The sequence below is a fragment of the Rhopalosiphum maidis genome, chromosome 3, assembly GCF_003676215.2.
Source record: "Rhopalosiphum maidis isolate BTI-1 chromosome 3, ASM367621v3, whole genome shotgun sequence".
NCBI classification, from domain to species: domain Eukaryota; kingdom Metazoa; phylum Arthropoda; class Insecta; order Hemiptera; family Aphididae; genus Rhopalosiphum; species Rhopalosiphum maidis.
In genome coordinates, this window is record NC_040879.1 from 62504396 (window position 1) to 62529152 (window position 24757).

The 24757-nt window shown below is 30.5% G+C and overlaps 1 protein-coding gene across 1 annotated transcript; it reads right to left on the reverse strand.

The window, feature by feature from the left end:
* Positions 1-951: 951 nt before the first annotated feature.
* On the reverse strand, positions 952-14404 carry LOC113559446 (transcription factor SOX-5-like). Its single transcript, XM_026965279.1, has 2 exons — positions 13536-14404; positions 952-1720 (listed from the first exon to the last, which is right to left on the reverse strand). Exons 1-2 carry the CDS (start codon positions 14402-14404, stop codon positions 952-954), a joined length of 1638 nt encoding a protein of 545 aa, XP_026821080.1.
* Between the last annotated feature and the right edge of the window lie 10353 nt (positions 14405-24757).

Sequence of the window (24757 nt, forward strand, 5' to 3'; positions counted from 1 at the left end):
TATTTGAGTAGACAATTATATAATTTGACAGGCCAATTTAAGTAAATTCTTAATATGTAAGTCTTTATTTACGTTTGTCTTTTAAACATATATACATATTTTCGTAAAATCGATATTTATCGTTATTTTCCTATTCGAAATAAAATAATATTGTGGTCAAATAAATAATGAAAAGTATAAATAAATAATAATGAGTATTTTTTATTTTTCGTGAGATTTGTTTATTTTAATCTTAAGAATAAATTAATTTAATTTAATTTATTAAATTTGATATTTTTAATTATTTTAAATGCAAACATTAACAAATTGTGCTGTTTTACGGGGTCGTTCGTGACAAATATTCCGGCTACTGCACTGGACTGATAGGTAAGCATATTATCATATTTTATTATCGTATCAACTGCAAGTTTCCCAAATTTTTTTTAATTTTTAATTTTTTTTTTTTTTTTTTTTTTTGATACATTCTCTCTCGTCCTCCAACTGATCATTACCGTATTCAAAGATTATTATAAAACTATTATTATTTATACATAAAAAAAAAAAAAAAAACAATCCCTCGACGACCGTTTTCTCTTTTCCGTCCGTCATACATGATAATTTATGTGTAGTATAGGCCTTACCGCGATAGATGAGAATGATGCGAGCGGCGCACACCTAATCCGGTCGGTGGTCTTGTATGGCGGAAGCGGAAGTGGCGGGCGGCGGTCCAGGCGATCCGCGAGCGGTCGTCGTGTTCCTGTGGCTGCCGCTGCACATCATCAGCTGCTGCTGCAACTGTTGGAGCCACCACGGCGGCGTGGTAAGCGGCGACGTCGTCGTCGGTGGCGGCGGAGGCGGCGATGACGACGAGGACGACGAACACTGCGGCCAACCGCACTGGACGGCGGCCGACATGGCGGCAGCGGTGCAGGCTGTGCCGGCGGCCGGTTCCGGTAGAACCGGCAACGGTTTTCATATGACGTGTTGCGCGTGTAATCCGGCCGGCCCGACGCGGTCCGGCTTGACGAGCAAGGCGATAGGCCGCTTGATGACAGCCGCGGCGGCGGCGGCGGTGGACAGTAACGGCGGCGGCGGCAGTTGGGCGGGCGGCGACGGCGTGGACGACGACGTGGATGACTCGTGCGCCGGCCTGGGCGGCTGCGGCGGGTGCAGCGACGACTGTGCCGGACGTTCGGCGTGCTGACCGCACTCGGCGCAGTTGACCGGACACCCGCCGTTGGAACCGGCCGCAGTCACGCTGGCCGCGGCCATTATCGGCCACCCGGTGGCCAATGAGACGGCGCGAGAGTACAGCGAACTGCCGTAGAGCGCGTGCAGCGCTAGATCGTGGACGGCTTTTCCCGCGGCGGCCGCTTCGGTGCCAGCGCCACCGCCTCCGGCCACCGTCGACAGGTCCTTGGCCACCTGCTGATAGAACGACGACGGGTAGTGGTGGTGTTGGTACGGCGAGAAGTAGGCGCGCGGGAATTTGGCCACAGCAGAGGCGGACGACTGGTGGTCGCCGGCCGTCGACATCTGCGCCATCGATCCGGTGGCCGAGGCGGAGGTAGATCCGCCGACGCCCGCGGCCGACGCTTCGTGTTGCGGTAACAGGTCGCGCACCGAGTACGGCACCGGTTTACCGGACACCGCACCGGTGTCGGTTTTCTTCTGCACCATCGTCTTCGGCTTGCGACGAGGACGGTACTTGTAGTCTGGATGCTCCTTCATGTGTAGCGCCCTGTAAAAATTATACTTGAATTATAGACCATTTGATTTCGTAATAGTTATTGTATAATTGTCGTATAGGTTAGGCCATGTCGTGATTTCGGATGTATAAAATACAATTAACTATCAAGTCTCGATAGCTCGAATAATAACAAATTTGACTTAAAAATATTTCGAGTTGTATATACATCAGATAAAATATATAAACTTTGAGGGACGAGAAAAAAATTCAAGTTTGAAAGTTTTCGAGACATCGCTATAGACTGTTTGTGTATATTTAATAGAGTTCTATCCCGGCTGCGTTTTCTACTAAAATAAAAAGAAGTCTTTTAAAAAAAAATAACTGATATTATATAGTTATTTTGAAAAACTTTTAACTTATGCAATTCATGCATTTTACAAGTTTAATACTAGTACTATAGTACTGTTAAACTGTTTATCAAGTACTAGTAAATATTTTTATTTACAAAATTATACACAATTAAATTCGCACATTTTTTTAGTATGTTAAAATGTTATGATCACATACGAATCTGTAGGCTTATACTGCTTATAGTGTTCATCATGAACATAATTTATAATCTATACATTTTTCGTTATTCCTTTATTATATATTAATTTATTACATATTAAACAAAACTGTTAAAGATTTACTGGCTAATAAAAATGCTTAAGGCGATTCAATCCCAACGGTTTACTAACAAAAAAAAAAACCTATATATCTTATACAAATTTTACCGAGATTGAATTCGTTGTAAATTTAACTTGAAAACGACTTTTTTCTTACTTATTTTACATTTCCAAGCACTTCAAAAATCAATTTATAAATTTTGAATATTAAGAATTTTAAAATGTTAATATAAGAATTGATTAAAAATTAATTTCTAAGTGTATTTCACAACGAATTCAAATATTTTCCAAACACTTTATCGAATGAATAGGTCAAATAATATATAATATAATTGACGAAATATTGAAACGTTTAAACGAAATAATTAATAATTGTGTAGCGCATTATCGAGATGTACGTACACGTGCAAGCGAAACAACATTCGAGTACGCTGCGCGGTAACCCGTGTGATTTGTTGCGATCAAAACGATAATAAACTTCATCGATGGCGTATTTACTTGGGGAGATGGTATCCGGGTGGTATATCACCCCGTAGAGCCTTTTTATACATCTAAGCGGAACGATGAATGTATTGGCTTTATTATGATCTGTTTTTTTATTATTATTTTGTGTAGGTATCTCATCAACTTTTGAAAATAAAATTATTGAGATTCTTTGGTTTCTAGTAGCGAATTGTACCTGATAAATATTTACTTGAGATGTCAAATTTTCTTAACAATAATCTTAAAAATAATTTTATCAACATATAACATTGTTTTCCCTTGACAACTTATACAATACGGTTCTTCTAAACTTCTAAAGTCAATTGAGATAAAATTTAATTCAAAAAACTATCTTTATTAAAATTGTTTATTATTTATTTATTATTATTAGTAGTAGTAGTAGTAGCTATACAGTACATCTAAAATTATTTTAGTAATAGGCAAAATATTGTCTACAACTCTACGTGTTTCAATAGTTAACGAAATTGTATATCATAAAAAAATAGGTGTAAAAAACGTCACATCATTGTTTTATCGCAACAGACAACTATTAATCTACAAAACTAAGTTTGATAAAACTTAAGACTGTTGAAAAAGGGTCGTTTTTTCGTAATTTTTTCGTGCGTTTAGACCAATAAGCGAAAGAAAACTTTAACCAGTACCAAAAATCCGATTTTAATTTTAAAAACATATTTGAATTCCTTATTCTCTTCTATAGGTTATGTAGGAAATGAATTTTTAATTTTTTTAGTAACACTAAAGTAAGGTGAATTTTGAAAAAAAGTTATATATAATTCATTTGTTACTATATAGTAATTAAACAATACAATAAATCGAAAATCCATTTCCTAGATAACCTAGAAAAGAAAATAAGGAATTCAAATATGTTTTTAAAATTAAAATCGGACTTTTGGTACTGGGTGAATTTTTCTTCCTCTTTTTGGGAATTTTTGTGTAAAAATTTTTTTTATCTCAAAATTTAGTGTCGTGTGACTGCGCATGTGTACGATACTAATTTCCAAGAATCTTAGCCGTAGTTTATCTTAAATTACATAAAGCGTTCGAGAACTTACGCACACTAATGATCAGTTACAACACACACAGTTACACATAACTCACGATGGATATCGAATATTGCCTAAATACAACCCCTCAAAAATGGTTCGCTCTCAACAGCCTTAATAGAAACAAAAACCAACTTACGGCCAACTGTTGTAAAAATTCAATAGCAATACTTATAACTTATAACCATCCAATAAACATCAACCTAACACTATCTAATAAAATTCAAAGACTGTAGATACAGATTCATTAAAAATACAATAAAGTTTATTAAAAATATACAAAATACCTCAAATATCTACGATGTATGAATATATATTAAGTATAGCTTTCATCACAGTTTTGGATTTTGAGCGAAACTAAGAATGTTGATTTTACATTAATGTGTTTTTTACATGTATATAATTATACTTATTGTGTATATAAGAATTATCTAAACATAAAAATAATTGTTTTCAAAATATTTCTTTAAACGATTTTAGCTTTTTATTACATTTTAAAATTCCAGAAACTTATAATCGTTGGACCTTGAAACTTCGTACTACCAACATAAATTATTATTTTCTATACCAATATCAAAATATTAAACAAATATTAGTTTAACTTGGCAAATAATTAATAATAATAATAATATTATAATGTAACATAAACATAACTATCTTTAGAAATATAATACATTTTAAATATTGATACATACGTCGATCGTTATTTTGTTTTATACAGTAATTATGTAGGTATCAATTACTCAAATTTTGAAAAAATATTCAATTACTCAATGATTATTCTTAAAAACAACTAATGGACAAATCAATATTAATGAGAAATTTTAAAATTGTATTTATATTTTTGTTTAAAAATCTATTAAAATAACAATATTAATCCATGATAGTCCTATCGTTATTAGAGCGTGATATTAAGTCGTCTAAACAATACCTTTTTCACCTAAAAAATAATTATTATTCTATAGAGTGAGATTTAATATTTTCTGTTGCTTTATAAAAATAATAGTAAACATTAAGCAATATGATATTTTGTATTTATTTTAGACAACAATAAATTACTTATCTAACATTATTGCTATTGTTTCATTAATCCATATTTTATAATATTATATATGGTGATATTCAGTATTTGAGAGATACATAAATAAATAGTTTGAATATTATGTTTTCCAGTTCTTCGGGTTGTACGCGTAATCATGATTATATCGACAATAGTTCATATTATGATCTTATAATATAAATAAATTGTTGAATAATATCATCTTCAATATTTTAAAACCGCATATTAAAATAAAATAATTAAAAATAAACAAATGTACTTCGACTCTATAGTTTCTCAATCCGGTCAGGGTTCATAAGTTCACGTAGATTGTTTTCAAATTTGGTTGAAAAGAATCTTGTTAAATACAAAATTGACACGATACTTTAAATATTATAGTACTAATAATATATCACAGACAGTTTTTTTTTTTAATATTTAATGCATCGACTTCTACTCGATATAAGATTATTTGAATATATACAATTACTCATATTATGTTATAATCACGGATATAATCCACCACGTCCTAATTTTGGCTCTCAAATTGTATCTATCGACACAATGAAAATAATAAACAATAATAAACGAATATTAGCCTAAAAACATAGGAAATAATATCTTATTTTATAAATTGTAGAATTTATGATAATTACATTTTTATGTAAAATTTAACTGTGTATAGAACCATAATGTCTAAAAAAGATAAAAGATCTGTTAGAGGGGTGTGGAGCAGAATCCCCACTTCATGTTTATCCAATAAATTAGATATCCCTTCCAGAATAAAATCATAACTACGCCACTGAGCGCAGGCAACAGTTCTAATGAGTTTATTAGATCTTAAAACAATGATATAATAATATAATCATTGTCTGGTACCAACCATTATTCGAAGTTGGCTACTACATTTTTTCATAGGGCCTAGTATAATGCTGCAGACTAAATTTGCCAACGCAAAAACACAGGTGAACTGCAGTGACCATTGATCACGAACCATATAAATAGGTACCATACACAATTACAATAAGTAACCACTCCCGTCTGAAATTTAGATGTTGCTTACAAAAAAAGTATTTTTTATTTGTTTTTCTTACTCCTACTTCATAACAACATGTACAATCACATTTAACAGTTGTCACCACTAAACTGAATTTCCACGTGCGAGAAACCAAATCTAACCTAATATGTACATAAATGAGAAGCTTTTTAATTGATTTACTCAGTATTCGAATTTCCACGCTAATTCAAATAATATCAATTTAAAGTTAAATTAATAATTATTTTAAAAAACAACCGTTTAGATAATCTACAAATAGTAATATAAAAATAAATTGATAGAAGAAACATAGTTTTTGATTAAAACAAAAAAAAAAAATAATAATCGTTTTTCAGTAACATTTGTCTATATAAAGTATAAATCAGTAAATTTCAATGGCATGCTAATTAAATTATCATTTCTTCATATATGCTTGTTTTATTATTTGTTTTGCATTATATGATTATTAGAAATTATTTTAATATTTTATTCGCTGTACAATTTTATTTAATACGATTATAATTGTAATCATATTTATAAATCAAATCGGAAATAATCAATATTTAATTAATAATCTCTCAGTAATATCCATTTTACATAATATACATATATTATAGATATATTGATGCGTTTGAAACCCATTTATTACTTATTTGTTTGATTTATTAAATTGATTTAGTTTTTCAGTTTATCAAAGTAAACAAATTTATTTAATCGATAAATACAATGACCTTATAAGTATATAATTATTCAAGGAAGTAGGCCTTCATAATTCTTTGTCAATTCTTTTTTCCAACTTCAAAAGATTGTATAAAATATATTCAATCGTGGCATTTATTTACTGATTTTGTCATAACTTGTGGTAATAAATAAGCAAAACATCAAACAATAAACGGTATCATAACGTGTTAAAAATGTTTGTTGGGAGTATACATAATATTGCCGCGATAAGAATGAAAATAAAGTCTCTATAATTATACGTCATGAATTACTTACACTAATACTCTTAAACGTCTCTCAAACTAAAACGCGAAAAAATAGATACAATGTATGAAATACTAGAATGTATAATATAAAACATAATTTGTCATATTTATATATAGGTGTATTATACTATTGATGAAACTTTAAATTTTGCGCACTATTATTATTGAAGCACTTCGTCGATTGTCAAGTTAGTTATAACTTATAACTGTAATACATATCGATTTTTTTTTAATTTTGCGTCGAAAGTGACGAATTGTCACTTTTTAAGTTCATATGTGCACGCATAATTTAAAACATAAAATGCATATAAATCCGATCTTAACGATCACTGATATTACCTTAATTTGTACCGTTAAAATTACCAATTAGTACCATAATTAGTTAGTTTATAATGATTTTAACTTTATTAAATTTATATAGAAAATGTATCACAAATATCTAAAATATATTTATGTAAAGTTGTCGTATCTCTGTGATACACCGTGTATTATTTTCATGATTTTGTTAGATTTTAGTCGAAATTAAATCTAGTACTGAGTAAATTTTTCTTTCGCTTATTGGTTTAAACGCACGAAAAAATGACGAAAAAATTACCCGCTTTCAACAGCCTTAAATGAAGTGGCGTCAAAATTGCAAAAGTCGAAATGTCACATACACCCAATTGCCGTTTTTCCGAACAACCACTTTAATTTAACGCGTGCAGTCAAAATTACGTATAATTTTCATATTTTATATAATTACATGTATACCTAAAACTGTAAATTTAATATTTAAAACACAAGACGAAAACCGCCTATGAAATCGACCATTCTGACACTTTCACGCGTAAAAAATAATAATACAGTAAAATCCCGTTACAACGAACTCCAGGGGACCGATTTTTTTCCGTTGTAGTGGAAATTGTTGTAACGAGAATTCACTGTATATATCACTGAAAATCTCTAATTTAATTTCTACTTATCGTGATGTATAATTGAGCAATATCCATCCTATACATATGGCTCTGATCAACTATAAAATATTAAAGTTCCAATTCGTGTACATTTACAGATTTACGTTAATTATAAAAATCGATGTTTCCAAGGGAGGGTTTCGCACAGCTCAAATTATTATAATAAACCATTTGTGAATTAACATGTTAGGTATAATGTAAGCGAGTGGTATAATGCTACGCTATAGGCGAATAGGACGTTATATAGATAAATAATAAAAAATTGTATTTTATTCTACACTGCAAATTATTAGAAATTATCGGTTATTTAATGTTGTATACATATATATCTCAGATATATAACGAAGCGTCAAAAGAAATTGATTTATCTACAAACTAAAAACGTATACTTAGTCTGCGAAGAAATAAAATACAAAAATCATACGAAATAATAGCTGCTTATCGTTCGTCTTGACTATACCAATAAATTCCCAAAATGCCGTAATTCACGAAGTTACATTATTAAGGTAATAATGTACCTATGTATATATTCCCTGCGTCCGCTACACCAACAGACAGTGCAACTGGGACGTCCAGACTGGTATAGTATTGCAGTTTGTTAATGAGGAAAAAACGTAGAATAAACTTATTATAATTTTACATTAGTATACATTATACTCTGATTTTTTTTCCTCATCACAACTCATAAATATGAATTGATGAAAGTTTTAACTTTAAAACCACGAAAATTGTATTTTTATTTTTATTTAGATAAATAGTTTATAGTATGTTTACATTTATATAAATATAAAAATTTGTAACACCGGACGGCCGTTAGTCCACAATTCTATAATAATATATTCAATGAAAAATATTTTTCCACGCGTAATACATCGTGACCTCCGTATGACTCACTCTCCATCTCTTTTTCTCTATAGCTCACACACTCATCTAATCTCGACATGTTTGCGCGCACAAATATTACAATACGTATACACGCATGAGCGTTTATTAACGTATAAAAAATAAAACAATAATTATACCCATATACTATACGTAACAATTATTATGGGACACCCATATATTATATCCTTCCCGAAAATCTCCGAAGTAGCCTAAACCCACATAACCGGATAAAACTGCCCATCGGGTACTTAAATCGAGTCTCCTATACTGAAATAATTGTTTGATCATGAGTAAAAGTTCGCCATCAGTGCCGAAGTTTTTTATCTTAATGTTGAACGTGTACAATATTATAACTTGGCATAAAAATGTAAAAAATAAATCACATAAAAAATCCTATTGCTATTGGATATTTATAACTCCTGTGTTCATTTATAAATTACAAACCCTCATAAAACTCGTATGATTTTTGTAAATACGTAGATTTACCAATTAAACTATATTTCTAATTCAATTTTAAAAATAAATGAATAAATAAATATGGAAATTATTGTGCGACAACGCGATCGCAAAAGGAATCGAAAGGTCTTTTATTTTATATTTTTACATGATAGACGAATTTTAACAACACTTTTACGACACCGTTAATTTTTGTACGGTACGACAATATACACGTCTTATATGCCATATAAATAATGTGATATATACCGCGTCGTACACATAATTGTACCTTCGCAGCACAGAATGTATCGTCTGATGGATGAAAACAAAACAAAACAAAATAATAATAATGAGTTTAAAAAAACCCTTCTCGCGACAATCGTGTGCACACAATAAAAAATAATAACATAATGACGTGTACTCACAACTCATGTGTATATATGTGAATGTGTGTGTGTGTGTGAATATATACAACAACGGTACCTTCTATGGCTAACGGACTCGGTCGAAACGATAGAACCGATCGCGGTCGCGGTACAATAGTTCGGTAATTGTGATAAATCGCTTTTATTCATTTATTTAATTTTTCTTCTTCTTCTGCCTCCGTCTACCTCTATCTACTATCTCTCAGCACACAAACACGTTCGTGCGATGTACACATCCATATTACGTGTATGTGTATATATATATGCATGTATGTATTTATATATACGTATTACGTAGGTACATCGTTGCCGCCGCCGATTATTCTTAATGATTTCAAATAGTCCGTAACCGAAAATCAATCACAAACACACACACGACGTTTCGTAAACTTTGATGTCAGCGCACAACAATAATAACAGTCATCTGGGACGAAATATGTACATTATTCTACACGCTATACACATATTCATATATATCACACGTATTATAAGTATACTATATATGTATATATATATGACACACCGACGTATGTAACACTTTATAATTTATATACGCGTACCTGAGTTGCGCGGTGTACAAGCAAATAAAATAACTCTCATACTCCTATCGTCGCGTTTTCTTATATATAGGTATACGAATAATATATTATTATTATAAACTTGGTTTATGATAAAATGATTATTAACAGCTGTTCATTTTGATTTTTTTATTTAGACGATCGGGAGATATATATGGGATATGCAACATTTAAAATTCAAAAATAGGAATATACATAAACTGGTTATTAGTATTGATCCGAATAATCAACTCCTTATAATACCGTAAATGGTATACTATCATACATTAAACAGGGTTATACAAAATTATTCATCTGTTGCTTGCAGGGGCCTTTCATCCAAATCAACCATAACTCGTATCAAAAAAAAAAAAAATAACCCAAATGATTTTTTTTTCAAAACACCTAAATTAACTAAAATCTGAAACCCAAAACTATTAACATTCTTTAAGTCAAAGCATCAAATAGTTCATATTTGCTGCAGTCTTGCCAGTGAAGTATAGGGCTAGGGTTATATATATGATGTCTATTGTCTACAATATTCTACTACAAAATTTAACATTTAAATGATTGACTACCATAAATATATAAAATGACTAAGCCAACTGCATCTTGTTTTAATAATTAAAGTCGACAGCCTACAGGGCAATAATCACCGGATATTACAACTGATAAGATATGTTCATAGTTTAATAGATTGGAAAATTGAAAAGAAAATTAAACTCTTTGAAATAAGATTAAATCATTATTTAAATCTGTTATCAGTTGTAATAAAATATTATGCCGTATATATGAATAAATGGCCAATTAACTTCAATGATATCGTGTAGTAGGGGCGGCTATCTAATTGTTTTATATGTCTATTGTTCATAACTTACATAGTATTTTTTTCATTTATTGTAACTTTTGGGTTTCAAAAAAAAAACTGATATGCTCTTATATTTAATAGGTACATGAGTCATAATTTAATCTTGTATAACATTTCTATAAAATTAATAATAAAATAATTATATTTTTTTAAATAGAAAAATAAGTATTTTTTGTTACCCGTGTCATTTTTTCTTAGATTTGTAGATAATTTATTATCAATAATATTTAATCTTAAATTTATATCATATTTCACTTCTACGACAATGATGGATATCCCATATATACAGTCAAACATAAACACCGTCGTCGTTGTAAAAAAAAAAACAAACAAACAGCGATATATTGCATGATATATAATTACAATCCTTTAGTGACTCTTTCAAAACAAAAATGACCCATCCGATGACGTTTTAACTATAATATACAGACGTGAATGATATTAAAATTATTATATCTCTCGCGGGAGATTTTATAAAGGGTTTTAATAATAAAGTTTAACAAGATTGCAGATTTATCAAAAACGACTGCCAATTTAATACTGCACTGGTTTGATTATTCAAACGCACGAAAAAGTATAGAAAATAATAATGATAAGTCGCCGTGGGCTTTTTGGAATTTCTCGTTTGAAATCCGGAACACGAGTGTAAGATACGAGCGGCACGTGACGTCAAATTCGCCGAAAAATACTGTATAATTAACACGAAATCGTATATAATATAATATTTTACGATTTACAAAATACATAATATATACTACGCAGTATCTACGCGTGTACTCCCTCTTTCTGTATCGTCGTATAGTTTTAATTGCCGTACACTAACTAGTTGGATTGAAATATTGCGATGTACAAATTACAAATATTATTATTTATATATATATATATGTATACGTATTATGATCTCGCAATTCAAAGAGAATAAAACGAGCTCGGGTTATAATGTCATTTATACATACACGTACACACACGTACGCACGCACAACATAATACGCTTCACACTATTATATTATGCACATATAATTATGGTCCGATGATGACGAACCGATCGTAACATTTTGTTCAACAACCATGACGACAACGCGACACACGGATTAACTTTTTTATGCGCGTTCGTAGTGGTAGTAAAAGTATCATGTTTACACACACGCACACATAAACTACCTAAGTATAATATATAAACAGTATTAATTGAAGAAACTTTATTGCCGACTCGACTGTGTGCCGTGTCTCCGTTACAATATGATAATATTATAATATACTCATCTACACGTCTCAATTATATATACCGCATCTGCTGTATTGAAGTTTTAACAGTATTATTGCAATTACAAACTATAATTTCTTAAGAACCATATTTTTAGTCCTGCGACAACATCTTACAATCGTTTCATGATCGAGATAATATATTGATAAAATATGAAATACATCATTTATAAAATTAAGTAAAATTATAAATTGTAATAAGTGTGCTTGTACATTATTAGGATTAAAAGTTCGCGGATGTACTTCTTTATTTTTTCGTTTAGCAAACCAACGAAACAGAAACCGAACGACCGGTCTACCCGGCAAGAACGCATAATAGGTATATTGACTTAATTATAATTGAAGTATATGAATGAAATAAATAGATTTCGATGAACGAAAATTCATTGCAGAATTTACCAATACTGAAGGATTGATATAAGATGTCAAAATCAGTATAATTTGACTAAGAAACAACAAATCAAAAATGCAATTATTGTTCATAAATAATTTTGTTTGGCTTTATTCTTATTGGTTATAAAATACATTTTATCGATCCATATGGATAGCTAAAAATTCAATTAATGCATATTTTATACAATTTATGAATTTTAAGTTTTAGATATAGGTGCAATTATCGTAAACTTTAATTTTCATAAGGTTTGTTTGCCCTATACAATGCATCGACGTAATACGCGTAATATAATACGTAATATTATAATTTAATGTATTTCATTATAATTTTCGATTTTTTTTTATAGAAACCACAGTTGAATATAGCACAAACAAACGAACTACAAATAAATACGTTAATCGCTTTATTATGTACTAATTCATTATCAAAACAAAATAACGTTAAAGTTTACTACACTATAGGAACTGTTATTAAATCTATAAACGTTATTTTAATGCACGCGGAGTAGATAAATCGTCACTCGCGATTTTCGAGAAAGACTCGGCGCGCAAAAAACGCACTTTCCTTAATAATAATATAAATGTAAATTACGCTTTGAATATGAATTTTTTTTAGCATTGTCACGAATGCCGTCATCGTCGTCGTTCTGTATATAATATTATTAACATAATAACGATTAAGGTGAAAAATAATAATGATAATAATATGTGCTACAGTACGGAGACGACGACGATGACGACGGTGATGACGCAAACCGCGCTAATACTACAAATGAGACGAAAAATAAAATATAATATAATAAGTCACCTCAAACGTTTTGCTTCGTCGATGAACGGCCGTTTTTGCGGTTCGGTCAGCAGCTTCCACTCGGCGCCCAGCCGCTTGCTGATCTCGGAGTTGTGCATTTTCGGGTTTTCCTGGGCCATCTTACGCCGTTGTCCCCTGGACCACACCATGAACGCGTTCATGGGTCGCTTGATGTGTTGCTGCTGTTGTGCGACCGCCACGACTTCCTGAACCGCCGCCGCCACGGTGATAGCTCCCGTGCTCCCGTCGTGTTGCTGCTGTTGCTGTTGCTGTTGCTGCTGCTGTTGCTGTTGCTGCTGCTGTTGTTGCTGTTGCTGGTGATGATGGTGCATTTGTTGTTCGTGTTGAGCACGGTGCTGTAACTGATGCTGCAAGTGTTGGTGTTGCTGCTGCTGGTGCTGGTGATAGGCCGCGGCCGCGGCTGCGGCGGCAGCGGCATGATGGTGGTTCAGCGACGGTGACTGGTGTTGGTGCAACAGCATCGCGGCCGCAGCCGCTGCAGCCGCTGCTGCTGCGGCGGCCGCCGCGTTGGCCGCGGTGGCCGGCGGCGTAGTGGTCTTGCCGTTGCTCATGGCCTGCGCCGGCCGTACAGAAACGCTGTGGCGACGTCCGGCGAGCGGTAACGGAATTTTCTCGTGACGGTGCAACGCGTGTAGAGTGCCGGCGAAGCGAGCGGACGGGTCGCTGCTAAGAAGACAGTAAATGCACGCACGGCCGATCAGCAGCTGCAGAGGGCCGCACGTCACGGTGTCCGAAATGCGTGTGCAGCACACGCGGCGGCACGCGGTGGCGGCGGCCGTCCGCGGCGCCCCGCCAATGGCGTACCGCCACCGTTCCCGCCTCTTATCGACCGACAGCCACTTTCTCATTGGCCCGTTCGTCAGCCACCGCCGCAGCCACCGCCGCAGCCGCCGACGTCGTAGCAGTCACCGGCAGTCTACGCCGCCGTCGTTTTTTTCCGGCAAACTATGTATAATATATACATACGATGCGACGGACGCGCAACAAGTATGTGTGAACGTGTAGTGCACGAGGTGTTATATATATATTATGCTGTTACGCGTATAAATATATAGTATAATATACGTACACGGGCGACTGCTGCTAATCGACAGGTCTAAACAGTATTATGAGCAACCACCTGCAGCAAGAAATAAAACAAATTAGGTATCGTCGTCATCGCTGACTTTTCGAAAAGAAATGATTATTATATATAAGTTTACGTGAAGTTTTTAGAGGATACCTATTTTTTAAGTAACCGCTGCTGGTGATATGACTTACTTAGACTGTAAACCCTATAGACAACTATATATACAATAGGTATATTATTACTGTATATAACTATGTATTTTTATATATAATGTTGCGCTTATATATATTGTACAACGATTCATGACCCTGGTTAATCAATATAATTAATTATTGTACAAAATTACCTATGTACCAGCTGTACTGTACCTATTTTAATCGCATACATAAACCCAGTTACAGTTTTGTCAAATCTTATATTATATTTAGAATAGAAAATGAACTGTAACGCTTATAATAGGTATAGTAAATTTGCTCAATCCTAGGTGGACAAAATAAGAACGTCGTCAGCAGATACATATTTTCATTCATAAATCGGTTAATAAATGCATATATTACCCGATATATTATATAATATATTGTACCTTTCCTGCAGATAGTTGCTATATGGACTTTTTTTTACCCAAAAATTATTCACACAAACACCATAAACAGTATTAATCACCTAAATCTTGCTTTTATTTAAAATCGTTCTTCCAATAATACTTTAACCCACGATGAGTCACTAATTAATATTTTTTAAGGGCCACATTAGTAATCTGAACACTTTTCACGGGCCATCAAAATTCTAAACTTCTTAAAGTTTAACCAATACTTATTCTTACGGTCACGTGCTCATCATGATATCCCAAACAAATTTTAGATTAAAAACATCATTAAGCTATTAAAGTTGAAGCTTTAACTAGTATAACTTTTATCTATCAAAATAAAAAATTTAATTTTAATATTCTATATTTATAGTTTGAACTTAAGTTATAAAAGGAGTATAATATTTATGACAACGACATATTCAAATTAGACCGTAAATATAATATATTTCAGTATGAGGGATGTGTAACAAAAACAATAATAATCTATACACTGCAGCAAACCACGATGCGGACGTCACGTTGAAGTCCTTCGACACGTGCCACGTTTTAAGCTTTTAAATCTCAGTCTGTATAAATATAATACAAATGCATTGCTTTTAATTATTTTTTATTCTGTTAATCGTGATTGAGAAACACAAATTATATAATAATATAATAACATTATCTAATCGTTTTTTTATTACACTTCACGTAGTCACTTCGCGGTTTCAAGTACTAACGAATTGAGAACGAAGACAGAAATATTTTAAACAATAAAATGTTGAACTAAGTGTACTTTAACATTTCTGATCATCAAACATTATTAAACTAAACTAAAAAAAAAAGTAAAAACCAGACAGCACCACGTCCCAGTAAAGATAACAGATATAAATATATAGCCATATACGCAGCGTGTTATATTTATAATATTCAAATATACCTAATTAAAATTAAAATTGAACCAAGGTCAAAAAACGTCTGCGTGAATATAAAATTTGCGAATTTTGAAAGGTTTACTTATACGTACATAATTTTCACAATAATTCTTTATGTAATAATAATGACTATTGTATATTATATTATCACTTTTAACTCATCAAAATTCTTCCAGTTAGAGATTTTTGAATCACACTCACTAACATAATTGTTCATAATTTATTGTAACAACTTGTAAAATAAAAATATAATTTAAAAAAAAAACGAAGAAATCGGTCTACTAGCTAATTTGTAGATATAGCTAGATAATAATATCCATTACGGATCAATTAAATTTGAATTCAGTGATGATACATCTATATTTGCATATACGTACGTAAAACGAATCGAAGCCAAGTCAATTTTATGTCAGCATCTATTTCTAATTATATTTTATAATTTATAGTACTAATAATATTTTCTATTACTAATGCGTAAGGTTAAATCTATTTTTACCAAAAATATCACATAGTATATTTTATTATATTATATTTCATCAATGTTTTTAATGTATAAAGTTATAATTACCGCTGTAACACAATTAGATAAAAAACTGAAGTACAAGACAAAAAAAAATTTATTCACTAAAATCAAATAATTGTTTGTTTTTACCAAAGACATTGTATAGATACTAAGTAGTACTAAGAGGGCGTCACACCCGCATGTGTTGTCTCTGTCTTACAAAAGCGTAACATAGCAAATTTACGCTCAGCAGATCACGTATAGCTCCGTCAGTTTAAAAATTAGAGTGAGTTGAACTATTATGAAATTTGATGGTAAGAACATTATCTGTGTTTGTATGTTGGTTTTTTACGATTATTAAGTTTTTAAGTAAGTTATGAGCATTTTTAATTTACGCTATGTTATATACGCATAACTTGCTAAAAAATTGAACTATCATAAAAAACTATCATACAAACACAGATAATTTTTTTACCATCAAGTTTCATAATAGGTAGATTACTCTAATTTTTAAACTGACGGAGCTATACGTGATCTGCTGAGCGTAAATTTTCTATGTTACGTACTTGTAAGACGGAGACAACACACGCGAGTGTTGCGGCCTAGTAGTAATCTAACTAGTAACTATAAGTAATATAATGCTTATGAATTGTCTCGCAACTCATTTTATGACTAAGAATCAAATTGTAGATTTTATAAAATAATATTAAGTAGGTATATAAAAGTTTATAAAATAAATACATAACTTGTTTGAAAAAAATAATGTGATTATAACCCTGTACTTATACTTAATTTCTTCATGAAATAATATAATTGAATTATTTTAACCCAGATAATCCACTACGACTTATCGGTTAAGATATACATCAACATATTATGCAAAAATTATGAATTAAATAAATGTACACTTATACCTACGCCAGAGGTTCCCAACCTTTTTTGACTCACGACACCCTTAGTCATTTTCTAGAAATCCGGAGGCACCTTATGTCCTATAGACAAGAATATATTTCAAATAATTTTGCGGCACCCTGGTTGGGAATCTCTGACCTACGCAATGTTTATAAGGAAAATAATATTTTTTATCTTATAAATGCTGTTGAATGTTTTGCATTATTTCTATATTATTTTACAAGACTTAAAGATTTCTATTGTTAATATATTGGGTGGCAGTAATAATATACCTTTACCTTCATTGCCTGCAAAATAAAAAATAAATAAAAATAAAAAATAAATTACACCACTGTTAAAACAGTATAAATAGTTTAAAATAAGTCTAAATATTTTCAAAATTTTATTCTGTATAGAAAATAATATAAGTACATATGCAACAATGGCAAATAATTAAAAGTTTCTAAAATTAATATTTTTTGGGTTACAATTCATTAACTAAAATCGTCAACAATTTAAAATGTCAATGATAAATAACTACTTCAAATATCCTAAATATAGTGTATGATATGAAGTACAAGTACTACTACCATATCGTTTGTTATTGTTTTTTGAATCACAACAAAATAATAATATCTTTCATAATATACTCGTGTATAATATTCTCATTTTACGTATTTAAGTCTTTTTCTTTTGACCCATGAAGTATCAACTAAATTTAATGACTATTTTTTTACTAAAAACAAACCTTAAAGTTGTATAAAAAAAATATCATTATAAAGCTAATACATGCATATACATGCTCTGCTCAAAATCTAATAATAATTATTATTTTGTATCGAAGTAATACAATAAATTTAAGTTCAGCTATAATATTGAATGAACTAGTGAAAATTTTCTAAAAACTTTCAAATTAATTTAATTTGCTTCCATTTCACCCGAAAATGGTCCATTTCAATTGTTTCCTATGTACCCAACATTCTTTATAATCAATTAGTTTTAATTTGTATGAATAATTAAATATTTAGATTGCAAGTAAGAAATGGAAGAAAACACATTTTTTAAATATGAACGCGGTAGGAAAACATGACATCATAATAATAATTCGTAAATACAATATATATTTTCCGGATGATCCAGATAATAGGGATACAAAAAAGGGTATAAACCACTTTATTAACAACAATAGCACAATAACAGCAGTCTGTTATATTAAAATTATATATTTGTTTACGTTAACTTCATCAGAAAAGTTTGATTTGCTTTAGTTTCTATACGATTAAAACCCAAAGAATTGAAGTGGAAACAATTTGAAAATGTTGAGTTTATTCATTATTGTAATAATATAATATATACGCATTACCCAAACAAAAAATTGTTTTAGAATCAGAAAATATTATTCTTATCCTATTATTTAACTTATGCATATATTATGTGAAACTACGTTAAATCATTTTACTGTATACATATATTCTGCACTGTGCATCTTGAAGTCGCGTCGCAATATATTGTTTATTATGAGTATTTTAGACTCTACTCTTCAAGCAACGACTTAACAGTGGATAATATCATTATTTATTATATATAATAATTTTTTTAAATGTTTTAAAACACCATAAAACAAACATTGAAGCCTGGAGGGAAATCTGAAACGAGTTACACGTGTTTTTGATCGGTTGATATTACAAGTACGGAAAAATGAAAATAGAAGTGAATAAAAAAAGGGTGTAAAATGACGCGTATAGGGTGTCGAGAGGGTAACAAAATACTTAGTGGACCCTCCTAATAATCACATTCACGAGCCCTCTGAGAATCTTAAATAAAGTGTCTGCTTATATGCTCGCATATGTATATTTTCATTGCATGCATTGTAGTTTCATTTTAAGTCTGATTTCTGATAATTAAATATTATTATTTGGAATAGTCATAACCTATTGTGTCACTTAATCACATAGAAAAATGAATAGGTGTTGTTATTTTGAATGCTATTTAATAATTATTAAATTCAATTTCAATTTTAATTTTCACAATAATAGTTTTATTCACAAAAATCTTCTATAAAGGTAAAATTTAAAATAATAAGGTACCTACAATCTGCCATATTATATGAATACCTATAAAAAAAAATGTAAAATTTAAACAATATTTAAATTCAGTTTAGTAAATAAATAATCATAATAAGTTTAATTGTCGATAATAAATAAATATAATTTATTTAGTGGTAGACATTTATTTAAATATTTTGTTAAAACGGGTGATAATCGTTAACCGTAAGTCAGTCTCGCATCGACCGTAGAAGCATATGGGAAAATTATCGAAATAAATATGACAAAACAATTTAAAATCATAAGACAATAACAAAATAAGTGGGTATGTTGGATGTGAATGTAAATCAGCGTTTCCCAACCTATGGGTTGCGAAATATTTTTGATGGGTGGCGACTCGTAATGCATTTTTTTTTCTTAGTCGGAATCGCATACACAACAAACAGTAAAATTATGGGTCACCATTACAAAAAGGTTGGAAAATACTAGTGTGTAAATAATACTATATAAGAGCTAGATTCATACTAAGCAACTATAATACTGTAGTATCGTTCGAGGAAAATGCATCACATTTTCTAAAAACAAACATATGGACGACAAAAGTGGTATGCAAATGTTTCACAAAATATCTTATTATCATACTTGGTAAAATCGAATAATCTATAAATGATTATTAATATTTAGTTAGGTCTACATAAAATTAATTCGTCGTTTTTTTACGCTTGATATCTATATATTATATTAAAATTCACCACTCAATCATCAGATCCTGTTTGAACATTTTTTCTGATCAAGCCAAAATGAAATATTTAAGTAGAAGAAACAAAAACAAAATATAATATTATATAGTGTTCACCCTCTCTTCGTCATAGACCATTAGACGACGTTATTGGCGTACATTCGCGGATACAAATAATGAGATGTTCCACGTTTTGATGTTTTCGGAATGCGCTGTACCCTTATACAATACGTGGTGAACATTTGATGTATTATATAGTATTATGTAATATAATGTATATATATATATGTACGTTGGTTGCAGACTGCAACAGTACATCGGCCCAGGCGCAAATCCAATATAAAACCAACACAATGAAAACAGGAAAAAAAAGAGCCGACTACGACGAGTGCTGGAAGCAGTGTTTTCGGCCGATACTGTGTACATAACAGTATATATTATTATTATTATTATTATTATGTGCGCGTGTAGGCGGCGGGTTAATAGTCGCGCGCGTAAAGGGGACTTTTTCACACAAAAGGGGTTAAATCTGATGGCCGGCCAAATTGATACCAAAATCCTCTTCATTGTTTCTTTCATCAAGTCTCTATTCATGCGGCACGTGCGTGCGTGTGCGTGCCGGCGGCTCATCTGTGTAAACACACACACCCACATAGCCCCTACCACTCTCCCCAAAACAAGCTGATTCGTGTGCGTGAGTGTCGTCACGGATGCGAGGAATTTGCTCGTGTGTGTGTAGAGAACTTTTAACCCGACTTTAAGCGGCCGACAAACCACGATCGGCGACGACGCGTTTCATCCGGAAGATCGTTTTGCGGGTGTCGTTCTCTTCCAGAACGTATAATACGTAACCTCCCGTATACGAGAGTTTTATTTGGCCCGAAGACGAGAATTTTTTTATTGTGGTTCACCATTGGTGAATTAAATGAGTTTTTTATTTTTCATTTATGCTTTCTTTAAATAAACATATGTACATTAAATTGGGAAGATCCCAAAAAACTTCCCAATTTTCTAAAGAGACTATACATAAGTATTAATTGGTGATCTATACATAATACACTATTATATTACTTAGTTGGCACTTTAAAAAAATAAGTAGGTGCATAAATTTAAATTTTAAAAATAAGAATACAAATTGAAAAAACTGACTCGATAAAACAAAATTTTATCATTGAATATATAGGTACTTCATGAACCATTATTATCTATTCTTTTGTCACCTTAAACCCTATTTTCGGACGTTTCAGAAGAAAAAATAATATTTTACTCTTTTGAATAATATCAAGGGAGCAATTATACTCGTGTGTCACCGGCCACCCCTTTTTTACACCCAAAACATATATGACTCCACCTATTATGCTTCATTAGGTATGTATATATATAATACAATAATTCATATTATACTTCTCTCGCGATGTAGTTTGACATTGTTATACATACAAACTGCACATCTGGATTATTTACGTAGTATCTAATGTGTACAGTAAAAGTTGGTTGAATCACTATATAACCATCATAATTCATAATCATTCTAACTTTTGCCCCTGACTTTATCTTAAATAGGATGTCATGAAATTGGTTTTGTATTTTATCTATTATTAAAAATAAATCATACATTTCAATGGATACTTCCTTTTTGAGATAATAGATAGAAAATACTATATATCCAAAGAACCCTATAAAACACGGAAATTAAGAATTAAATATAACAATTTTCTGTCGGTAAAGGCGTATAATAATATACCATAATTATAACTAAAAAAAAAATACGCCTGACCATATTAACCCTAGAAATTAACCCTGCCTCAACAATACCCCCTCTAATTCCGTCTGAGTTTATATAATATTAAACATATTTATTTTAATTATATTACATACACTCATTAAATTTCATTTCATTTAAATTAATAGTTACGTTGTTAGGTACCACAGTTATTAGTCATAGTTATAACTTTAAATAATTCAAAATAGATTATTAGAATAAGCATAACTTATATTTTAAATAAATATTATATAAGTTACTTCTATGTATAAAATTAATTAATTACATTTCATATGTTTTATAGGTACTATAAGTGCTATAGGTATAATGTTATTTAATTTATACATTATAAGTACATATATATATTTCTTTGTAGGTCAAATTATAAACAAAATCAATATTATTTGATTTATATTTTATAGTGAAATTTCCTTTAAACTATAAGTATGAAATAATGACATAAATTGTTGAATTTCTATAGGTAACAGTGAAATACACAACACTCAAATAGAACGCTAAACTCGTATTTTTTGCCTATGTCTAACAAATATATAACATAATAAATCTGCGTTCAGAAAAACCAACTTTGTATTAATATAATATAATTTAATAAAATAAATCGTTTTGCAAATTCTTCAATGTCATATTTTAAAGATAAGAATATTATACAGGTAATCTTATGGACTTTTATTGGTTTTTTTAATTTAAAACAAGTTATAAATATATCAAATATTACAAATTTAAAATGTCTATCTAGTTACCTTTGAAATTGATTTATTTAATTAAATTATATAAGGTGCCCTAGATAATATTCTTATTTTAAATTTAAAGGTCAATCGTTCTAATATTTAAAATAAAAGAATAAAATGGATCCATCTTCGTCTTTTTAACATACAATATTTCAAATTTTACGTAAAAAAATACGAAAAGAACACACGCACAGTTAGTAATTCTGTGTATAAAATAATATGATAATAACTATATTATAATAATCTCATAATGTAATAATATTTACGATATTTTTTTTATATAATATATATAAAAATTAGTTCAACCTTCTAATATAAAATATTAATAACTAATAGAAAAATAAACGACAAAAGCAGATATATTATTATAATAAAATATTCATAGAAATAAAGGCCGACAATCTCTGCTCAGAATCATTTTTCGTATTTATCTTTAAATTTAAACTTAAGATCACCTTAGTAGTGGATTGATTCATCTTCTATTTTTGGGCGACGGGGAGGGGCAATATCCCTTTGGTCCAAAAATTGTACTTTTAAAATTTTTTCTCACTTAGGCCCATGTAGAGAAAAAAACATGTACCCAATAGTAAAATTTGTAGATAAAAATGTACAATAAACAGTTATTAACAATTAAAAACAAATGGTTATGTTAGTCTCTCTTTATCTAACTATATCTACAGAGTTCATGATTATAATTTATAAACATTCTGAACTTCTATATACCGATTTCTAAAAAAAAAAAACAATATTATTTATAGATAAATAAACCTATATACCTATAGGTAGTTTATGATGTCTAGGAGGGGACCGCAATTAACGAGTTGTTTCCCGATGATAAAAGTAGGGTACACGAATTGTGTCCCAACTGTTTTATGAAATTTTACACAAGAATAAAATATGTATAAAATATATGTAAACGGTATATTATTCAAATTTGTGCCTAATATATAGTATTATTAAAATTATTTGTGTAGTTATTTTTTATTTATATTAATTATATCAAACTTGTGTGTATACCGAAAAATACTGAGGGACACAACTCATTTGCAGCAAGAGGCTATGGTTTTATTTCGATGATTATTATTTGAATAATATTTTATTCGAACAAAAAATCATTCAACTTATTTTTAAATATAGTTATTTGAATAATTTTCGGTAATTTTCTCTTAACTAACATATGGTAAATATTTTGGTAATTACAACATGTACGTATTAAAAACAATAATTGGCATTATATTTTATTTCACTCATTTAATTTTAAAAAGAAAAATAAACATGTATGAAATAAATTATCAAATACCAAGTGTATACATTTTTTCTTTATTATAAATAAATAAATTGTTCTACATTTAAAATACCGTACGTTCGAATTTAATTTAAAGTATATTTGCCTATTTGCCGTTCGGTTAGAGCAGCACTGTATTTACACTTAAAAATATGAGATTCAATTTACATATCTACCTATATACGATAATAGCTATTACTTTAATGCCTATATTCAATAGCTACATGGACATATATACATTATATAGTAACGTTTAAAAAAATAAAAAAATATTGTAATGCGCTGTGCTCATCAACACTTGAAATACTTACTTATAATTCATAAACTACGCGTCCTAAATTCGATTTTTATGTATCGAAATACTAAAATCATATAATGTAAAAACAGTGTTTATAACAATCTTGTTAATCTACTAATATATACTGTTTGCCGAATGGCCATTGATGTTGCGGATTTTACTTGTTTAATAAAAAAATATTTATATCCTCCTTTGAATAATATGTGAAATTAAAACGGATAACAACTAGAAACTGTAGAAACCACGTAAAAAGTATATATTTTCAAAAACATTAATACTTTTTGAAATAATAAGTGGTTTGTGATAGAAGAATTTCCCGTGATATAATACTATTAATACTAATATTAAAATTAATATA